We start from the raw sequence: 9,253 nt of genomic DNA, 5'->3' as shown, positions 1-9,253 counted from the left end.
GCTTTTAAATATCTCCAGGGATCAGCAGCCTTGTCCTCCAGGGGCCGCGTCGATGATGACCTTGCCGGAGTGTGGGTACGCCGTCACCTGAATGCATCCAGAAGCTATCGTTACCTGTTTTTTTCCACTGGAGAGTGTGTTTTTCCTGGCTGGGACACGTGTGTGCTTCACACACCTGTGCGTGGAGCCCGGGCAGCCAAAGGTCAAGGTACAAAGAGTGCAGGGGTTTGGGGAGCTACCCCATGACCCCCACAGGTCCATCTTTCTATGGCCTCTGTGGCAGGGTCCACATTCTGCATTGTTGCAGTTAGCCTGCCCTCCTTCCAGGAGGGAGAGGTTGTGGTAGCTGCCAGGCCCCTCCCCACAACTCTCCCACCCCCAGGTGCTCTGCCTGAGCCCCAGCACCTGAGAATTTGACCAGACTGCACTGGGGAAGACTTCCAGTGGCTGGGAGAGGGCCAGAGAAGGAGGGAGGTGGCAGGTGGGACTCAGTCCCTCCTGAGCTCAGCCACCTTGGCTTTCTTCACTCCCTGTCCAGAGATGGTGCTGCGGCATCCTGACCGCCAGATCCAGCTCATAGCGTGGTCCTGCTGTGTGACGTTGGGGCAGTTGCTTAGCCTCTCTCAGCCTCCATTGTCACCTCTGTCCCAGGCCGAGTGCCTGGGGTTCAGTCTCAGCTGTGCTCCCAGTTCCGGTTCCCTGCAGATGCACATCCTGGGGAGCAGCAGGGATGGATTCAAGTACGTGAGTTCCTATTACCCCAAGGGGAGACCCAGACTGAGTCCTGGATTCCTGGCTTCAGTCTTACCCAGCCCCGGCTATTATGGGCATTTGGGGGGTAAAATAGGAGATCTCTCTCTGCCTCTCTCTCTTTTGGCCTTTCAAATAAATAAAATTCATTAGTTAATTTTAAAAGCTTCAAATTAAATGTAATGTGCAATCCTGGATGTGATCCTGGAATAAAATAAGACACTCAGTAAAAACTCAGGAAATATGAAAGAGCATGAGCTTATTAAAACTAATATTGGCAATAATAATAATATGCTAATATTGCTTCATTGACTATAAATAATGTACCATACCAAGTAAATGTTAATAATAGGGGAAACTGGGGAGAGGGAGGTGGGAACTATTGGCTCAGTAAAAATAAGTAAGGCCGGCGCCGCGGCTCAACAGGCTAATCCTCCGCCTTGCGGCACCGGCACACCGGGTTCTAGTCCCGGTCAGGGCACCGATCCTGTCCCGGCTGCCCCTCTTCCAGGCCAGCTCTCTGCTGTGGCCCGGGAGGGCAGTGGAGGATGGCCCAAGTGCTTGGGCCCTGCACCCCATGGGAGACCAGGAGAAGCACCTGGCTCCTGGCTTTGGATCAGCGCAATGAGCCAGCCGCAGCGGCCATTGGAGGGTGAACCAACGGAAAAAGGAAGACCTTTCTCTCTGTCTCCCTCTACTGTCCACTCTGCCTGTCAAAAAAAAAATAAATAAATAAATAAGTAAATGCCAAATGGGGGCTATGGTGTAGAAGGTTGAGCCACTGCCTGCAGTGCTGGCATCCCACATGGGTGCCACTTCGAGTTCCGGCTGCTCCACTTCCGATCCAGCTCCCTGCCAATGCGCTTAGGAAAGCAGTGGAAGATGGCCCAAGTACATGGGCCCCTGCCACTCACGTGGGAGACCCAGAAGAAACTCCTGGCTCCTGCCTTTGGCCTGGCCCAGCCCTGGCCATTACAGCAATTTGGGGAGTGAACCAGCAGATGGAAGATATTTCTCTCTGTCTCTCTGTCTCTCTCTCTCTCTCTCTCTCTATATATATATATATATATATATACACACACACACACATATATCTTTCAAATACATAAATACTTAAAAATAAACACAAAGAAGTAAATGAACAGATAATTAAAATAAAACAAAAACAACTAACAAGGCCCTCCCCAACTCCAGATTGTTGTAGAGATCACTTAAGAACCCAACAAGAGAGCAGCAAGTGCAGAGAGATGGTTCAATTCTAAATACTACACAGTACAGCTTGAGTATTTACAGTCTGAAATGCCTGGGACCAGAAGAGTTTCAGATTTTGGAAGTTTTTAGATGTACAAATATTTGCATATGCATAATGAGATATCTTGGGGATGGGACCCAAGTCTACACATGAAATTCACAGATGTTTCATACACTTTTTTTAAAGATATATTTATTTATTTGAAATGCAGAGTTACAAAAAGGCAGAGGCAGAGAGAGAGAGAGGGAGGGAGAAGTCTTCCTTCTTTCTCATTCCCCAAATGGCCACAGCAGCTGGAGCTGGGCCAATCCAAAGCCAGGAGCCAGGAGCTTCTTCCGGGTCTCCCGCTCAGATGCAGGGGTCCAAGGACTTGGGCCATCTTTCACTGCTTTCCCAGACCATAGCAGAGAGCTGGGTCAGAAGTAGAGCAGCCGGGACTGGCACCAGGGCCCATATGGGATGCCGGCGCTGCAGGTGGTGGCCTTATCCGATTTGCCACAGCACTGGCCCCTCATACACATCTTCTGCACACAGCCTGAAGCTAATTGTACATGATATTTTAGTGCTCTTGTGGTTTTTTTTAATATTTATTTATTTATTTATTTGAAAGTCAGAGTTACACAGAGAGAGTGGAGAGGCGGGGTGGGGGGGGGGTGTCTTCCATCTGTTGGTTCACACCACAATTGGCCGCAATGGCCAGAGCTGCGCCGATCTGAAGCAAGGATCCAGGAGCTTCCTCCAGGTCTCCCACGTGGGTGCAGGGCTCAAGGAGTTGGGCCATCTTCTATTGCTTTCCCAGGCCATAGCAGGGAGCTGGATCGGAAGTGGAGCAGCCGGGACTCAAACCGGCACCCATATGGGATGCTGGCACTGCAGGCCAGGGTGTTAACCCGCTGCGCCACAGTGCCAGCACCTGGTGCTCTTGTGTTTTTACTGTGACCAATTACATATGGTCCAGTGTGGAATTTTCTACTTGTGGCATCATGATGGTGCTCAAAAAATATCAGACTTTGGAGCATTTTAGATTTTGGATTTTCGGTGAGGGAGGCTCAGTCTGTGTAGGAAATATAAACCTACCGAGCAGATACCAGGTCAGTACTCACCAGGGTATGGGAGAGAGACTGCTGATGGGTATAAGGAAACTGCTGGAACTGATGAAAATGTTCTGGAATTAGAAGAAGCATCGATTGCACAACACTGCGTGAGCTAAGAGCCACTGAATCATTCACTTCAAAGTGGTTCATGTTATGTTACCTGAAGTTTCACCTAGAAAACCCTTTATTATTGTACAAGTCAGGCCCAAACCTTTGGAATTCCAAAGTCCAGTATTTTCTCACAATTCCACACCAGGCAGCAAGGAAGGGAGTGGTACTGCTGTGGTACTGGGGTGGTTGGGGGGAACAAAACGGGTACCCGGGAATCAGATGGACTTAAGCTCGACTACCCTGCTGTGCCGGTGGCTCGCTGTGTGACCTCAGATAAGTTATTTCACTTCTCCGAGCCTGTCTCCCATTGGCAAAGTGGGTGAGGGATGGGACTGTTCACAGCACAGACACGCGGCAGCCCCCTTTGCCCACTCGCCCAGCCGGGCTGACGGCTTATGCTGTGCCACCCTGAGTTGTGGGAAGTGTGGGAAGTGTGGGAAGACCAAGATTCTGAGATCTGCAACCTGCAGATAACACCTTTGGTTGCACAAATCTATGTCATTGTTTCCAGTGATCCCTCATGGGTTATTCCAGCAACAAACTCAAGGCCAACTCAGAGTAGACAGAGCAATGCAAACAGTGTTATCTTGGGGGTGTGGGGCCACGGTTTATAAGCAGCGTGGTCACCGGCCTCTTCAGCCCTTCTCGCTCACTGCCTTGACTTCAAGATGAAATTCCTTGTCCTGGCTGCTCTGCTCACAGGTAGGCACCCCCTGCCCCTGGGTGTGCGCTGTGATCCCCGCCCCCACCAGCGTGGGGCCCCACAGTCATGGCCGACAGGTGGGCCCCACCTGGAGTCTCATTCGAGGATCCCTACAGGGAGCTCTTGTTTTGGGGTTCTCTTCTCTTCCCTCCAATCCCCCCATGGTATGAACTCCAGTGACCCCATGCAGAAAGGTCTAGCCGGCCCACCCACGTTAAACAAGTCCCCCTTCTTTCTCCCCTTCCTGGTACCCTGACTTTCTAGAATGCAACCTTGCCCCAAATTCTTATCTTGTTGGTTCATTTATGCTTTTCTGTTCTACTCACCCCAAACCATTGGGCTCCATAAACAGGAGTAGTGCTATAGGCACCACATATTGAAAGAATTAGTGGCATCAGACGCACTGGGATTCTAACCCACCTCTCTCTCCATCTTCCATTGATGGAGACCTCCAAGGTACCAAGCTCTGGGTTGAAACTGGGAACCCAGAGGTGAACAAGCCATACACACACACACACACAGAGGAGCAGTGGCTTTGTGCAAAACTGGCCTCTGCAGAGCTGGCTGGATGAGAGAGAGAGAGAGAGAGAGAGAGAGAGCGCTGGAGAGTGGCCAGGGCAGGTCAGCCATTCTACTGTGTGGGCAGTCTCTGCTGTTGGGCGCAGCTTCTGTTGGCTACCGCAGGGAAGGCTGCTCTAGGAGATAGTGACCGGCTGCCTCCCTGGCACAGTGGGTAAGACGCCACACATTGAGGCCAGCACCCTGGCGCAGTGACTTAAGTCACCAGCCACAGCACAGGCTTCCCATATGCACATCTGTCCAAGTCCCAGCTGTTCCACTTCTGATGCAGCTCCCTGTTAATATGCATGGGAGAAACAGCAGAAAATGGCCCAAGTGCTTGGGCCCCTGCACCCACATGGGAGACCTGGAAGAAGCTCTAGGCTCCTGCCTTTGGCCTGGCCCAGCTCTGGCTGTTGTGGTCATTTGGGGAGTGAACCAGCAGATAGATAGATCTCTCTCTCTCTCTCTCTCTCTCTCTCTCTCTCTCTCTAATCTTTTTAAAGACATGCCACACATCTTGGGACGTCCACACCCTGTATCAGAGGGCCTGGGTTCAAGTCCTGCCTCTGCTTCCCATCCAGCTGTCTGCTAATGCACACCCTGGGAGGCAGCAGGTGGTGGCTCAAGTACTTGAGTCCCTGCCACTCTCACGGGAGACCCAGATGGAAGTCCAGGATCCCAGCTTAACCCTGGCTGTTGTGGGCATTTGGGGAGTGAAGCAATAATGGCAGATTTCTCTCTCTCTCTCTCTCTCTCTCTCTCTCTCTCTGCATTTCAAATAAAATGAAAATAAAACAAAAGCTTTTTTAAAATGAAGCTAAGTGAAAGAAGTCCAATAGGAGAGACCACAGACCATAAGTCTCCATTTCTTGAAGGGTCCAGCACAGACAAATCCAGGGACAGAATGCAAATTGGAGGTGGCCAGAGGTTGGGAGGAGAAAGGGGGTACTGCTTGCAAATTGGACATGGAGGTTTTTTGGCGGTGACAGAAATGTTTAGGAATCAGTGGCAATGGTGGCACAACTTGTGAAAATACTAAAAGCCACCAAATTGTCCATCTTGAATTATTAAAATGGTATAATTTGTTTTATGAGTTTTAGCTCAATACTTTTTTAAAAGATTTATTTATGTATTTGAAAGAGTTACAGAGAGAAGGAGAGGCAGAGAGAGAGAGAGAAAGAGAGAGAGAGAGGTCTTCCATCTGCTGGTTCACTCTCCAGTTGACTGCACTGGCCAGAGCTGCACCCCATCCGAAGCCAGGAGCCAGGAGTTTCTTCTGGGTCTTCCACATGGTTGCAGGTGCCCAAGGACTTGGGCCATCCTCCACTGCTTTCCCAGGCATAGCAGAGAGCTGGATCAGAAGTGGAGCAGCCGGGACTGAAACTGGCACCCATATGGGATGCTAGCACTGCAGACAGCGGCTTTACCTGCTATGCCACAGCACTGGCCCCAAGGTCAATGCAATTTTAGAAAACTTTTCTTTAAAAAAAAAAAATCCTGCTCATTTACCAGGTTCTGAGTCCTAGACCTGTTCCCAAGAGGCAGCAGGTCTGGAGCAAGGGAGGCAGCCGGGCAAGCCAAGGGGCCCCCTGGGCTCAGGTGGAGCCGGCCAGGGCCCATTTGAACTCCGCTGTGTGTTTCTGCAGCGGCCACAGCCGCGGGCGTCTCACCACGAGCCTTGTGGCAGTTCCGCGGCATGATCCAGTGCACCATCCCCGGGAGCTCCCCCTACCTGGAGTACAACGGCTACGGCTGTTACTGTGGCTTGGGTGGCTCAGGCACGCCTGTGGATGAACTGGACAGGTAAGTGGTACACGCGGAGAGAGATGGGGGAGGGACACAAGCCAAGGCCCCCATGAGGCACAGAAAAGGAACTTTGATTCTCGCCAGAGATAGGTATTTTCACCCCTTGTCCCTTGAAGACACCTGAGACCCTCGTTCCAGCGCTGCCTCTTAGGGATGTGAGACACGTAGCGGATGGTCCTGCCCTCTAGTGGCAGGATGTGACAACACAGGACATTTACCTCCAAGCGTCCCTGTAGCCTTACCTGTGTCAGGAAGGTGGCTTCGGAACACACTGGTCCTTCCTGTCCATGGTTCCCACTTTGTCCATTGAACTACCCACAAGTTGAAAATATTCACAAAAAGTTTGAGTCTGGGTTGAATATCTCCAGACTTTTTTTTTTCTTGTCATTTCCCCCTCAACAAAATAGCATTGCAACTACACTGAAGACTTCGGAGCCACCTAGAGATGACTTAGTGTGAACAGGAGGATGAGCACCGGCCATATGCAAATGCTGCACCAGTCAGTGGAAGGGACTTGGGCACTGGGAGATTTTGGTTTCCACGCGAGGTTCTGGAGCCGGTCCCCAGGGTACAGCTACACGTTAAGACTCCTTTCAATACGCCTGTGATAAAAGGACTTGCATCTTTCCCGAGCCATAGGACCACTTCTCCTGGGACATCTTGCCAAAGTCACCTCCACCTGCTCCTCCAAGAGAGCGGATGAGGGTGGCTCCTGCCTCAATTGTCCCTCCTCTCCAGGTGCTGCCAGACACACGACCAGTGCTACACCCAGGCCAAGAAGTTGAGCAGCTGCTCGTTCCTGGTGGACAACCCCTACACCAACTCCTACTCCTACTCGTGCTCCGGCACTACCGTCACGTGCAGCAGTAGGTTGACCTCTTTCTTACCCGGCAGGTTCCAGGAGGCCGCCTACTGACGACAGCCTCCATGTACTGACGGTTTTGTGGGTGCTAGGCAGTGTCTCCCTTAAATCCTTGTCACAACCTATGGGATAGGTACTATCATTATCCCCATTTTACAGATGAGGAAACTGACTTACAAGACTGAGCCCAAAGTCATGCAACTCATAAGCGGCGGTGTCTGGCTTTTGAACACAACTCTATGTGACTGAAAGGCGCCTGCTCTTAACTGCCATGCTATGCGAACTTCCTATTTAAGAAGAAGTCTGAGCTACCATGTATGAGGCTCTTACTACATGCTGGCTGTCAAGCTAAAAACATGTAGAAAGCCCACCGAAACATTAAATTGAAAGATACATTTATTTTGGTATAAAAAAGGTTTTTAAATCCATGCATCATTTTTGATCATGTGTATTTTCCTGGAATGTTATAAAGACCCTATTGTCCAAAACAGGTTTTATTATTCCCATTTTAAAGGTGAGGAAGCTGGAGCTCCAGGATGGTCATTTGCCCCAAAAGCATGAAGTTTAAAAGTAGTAGGCTGATATTTGAATGCAGTTTCACGTATTTCAAAGATTCTGGTCTTATCCACTAAGTTATGCAGCGCAAATGGTGAAACACTACAGTTTTTTTTTTTTTAAGATTTATTATTTATTTGAAAAGCGGAGTGACAGAGATAGAGGTCTTCCATCCACTGGAAGACCACTTCCATTCATGCCCCCAAATGGCTGCAACAACTGGGGCTAGGCCAGGCTGAAGCCAAGAGCCTGAAGTGCCATTCTGGTCTCCCACATGGGTGCAGGGGCCCCAACACTTGGGCTATCTTCTGCTGCTTTCCCAAGAGCACTAGCAGGGAGCAGGATCAAACTACTGCTCTGATGGGGGGTAAGGGCGTCACAGACAGCAGTTTTGCCTGCTGTACCACAATGCTAGCCTCTGATGTATTTTTTCTTTGCTTAATTTATCAGTCCCAAGTGTGCACCCATGGAATGACCACCAGCTTATTCCAATGAATTCTTCCTGTCTCTGGGTGGTAGAAAGCAGGGCCCACATGGTCAGTCCTTTCTTCTTGTCCCTCTCCAGGCAAAAACAAAGAATGTGAGGCCTTCATTTGTGACTGCGACCGCAAAGCTGCCATCTGCTTTTCCAAGGCACCGTACAACAAGCAGTACAAGGACCTGGATTCCAAGTACTGCTAGGTGCACCAGTCACCACGGAAAGCATCATCCTTACCTGCCTCCCTGGCTTCACCTTACACCGCGCCCTTCAATAAAGCACCTGCTGGAAAGACCTCGTGTTTGGAGAGTGCTTTAATCTCTGATCCTAAACATCACTAGGTCTCTGCCACGTCTTCTGTGAACATCACTCCTCCCAGCCTTGGAGACTGAAGTTGAATTAGCAGGATTCAAGCACGCAAAGCCTGAATAACGACGAGCAGTCATCAACTATTGATTGTTATGGTGGTGTCAGGACTGTGCATCTCTAAGTCCCCTGCACAGCCCCCCACTGTGCACTGGCACTATTAGAAAAACTTATTTTTCCAAACTCAAGTTTGGTGGGAGAAGTTCCTTGCCCAGTGATATCATCTAGTGAGCAGCAGAGACAGGAGCTGAACCTAGCTCGTATTTAAAGGAGTTGAACACACACCCTTGTGTAATATAAGTGACTCAGAGATCTCCCATCAGCTGGATAACTCCACAAATGGCAGGGCTGAACACTGAACCACTATGCCAATGCCACATGCCTTCTTTTTTTTTTTTTAAGTTTATCTATTTTCACACACTTGAAACAAGCAGAGACAGATCTTCCATGAACTGGTTCACTCCCCAAATGCCTGCAACAGCCAGGACTGGGCCAGGCAGAAGCCAGGAGACAGGAACTCCCCCCAGGTCTTCCATGTGGGTGGGCAGTTGCCCAAGCACTGGGGCCATCACCTGTTAGATCAGAAGCAGAGTAACCAGGACTTGAAACAGAAGTGTGGGCATCCCAAGCGGCAGCTTAACCCACTGTGCCACAGCACCCACTCCAGAACACACGCTGTTAACTGCCTCCCTGTTTTATTGAAGACTTTAGTATA

At 50.2% G+C, this 9,253-nt stretch overlaps 1 protein-coding gene across 1 annotated transcript; it reads left to right on the top strand.

Annotated features, from left to right (window-relative positions):
- Window positions 1–3,875: 3,875 nt before the first annotated feature.
- On the top strand, window positions 3,876–8,459 carry PLA2G1B (phospholipase A2 group IB). The gene is made up of 4 exons (XM_062182655.1): window positions 3,876–3,909; window positions 6,118–6,274; window positions 7,016–7,143; window positions 8,260–8,459. The coding sequence occupies exons 1-4, from the start codon at window positions 3,876–3,878 to the stop codon at window positions 8,373–8,375; spliced, it is 435 nt and encodes a 144-aa protein (XP_062038639.1). The 3' UTR covers window positions 8,376–8,459.
- Window positions 8,460–9,253: the final 794 nt, after the last annotated feature.

The sequence above is a fragment of the Lepus europaeus genome, chromosome 23 (assembly GCF_033115175.1).
Source record: "Lepus europaeus isolate LE1 chromosome 23, mLepTim1.pri, whole genome shotgun sequence".
In the NCBI taxonomy this organism is placed as follows: domain Eukaryota; kingdom Metazoa; phylum Chordata; class Mammalia; order Lagomorpha; family Leporidae; genus Lepus; species Lepus europaeus.
Note: the sequence above shows the minus strand (reverse complement) of the source record. Positions and strands in the feature narration are given on the sequence as shown.

Coding starts and splice junctions, on each gene's coding strand:
- PLA2G1B (XM_062182655.1), top strand. CDS start 3,876: ATGAAATTCCTTGTCCTGGCTGCTCTGCTCACAG. Junction 3,910..6,117: donor CCTGGCTGCTCTGCTCACAG/GTAGGCACCCCC, acceptor GTGTTTCTGCAG/CGGCCACAGCCGCGGGCGTC. Junction 6,275..7,015: donor CCTGTGGATGAACTGGACAG/GTAAGTGGTACA, acceptor CCTCCTCTCCAG/GTGCTGCCAGACACACGACC.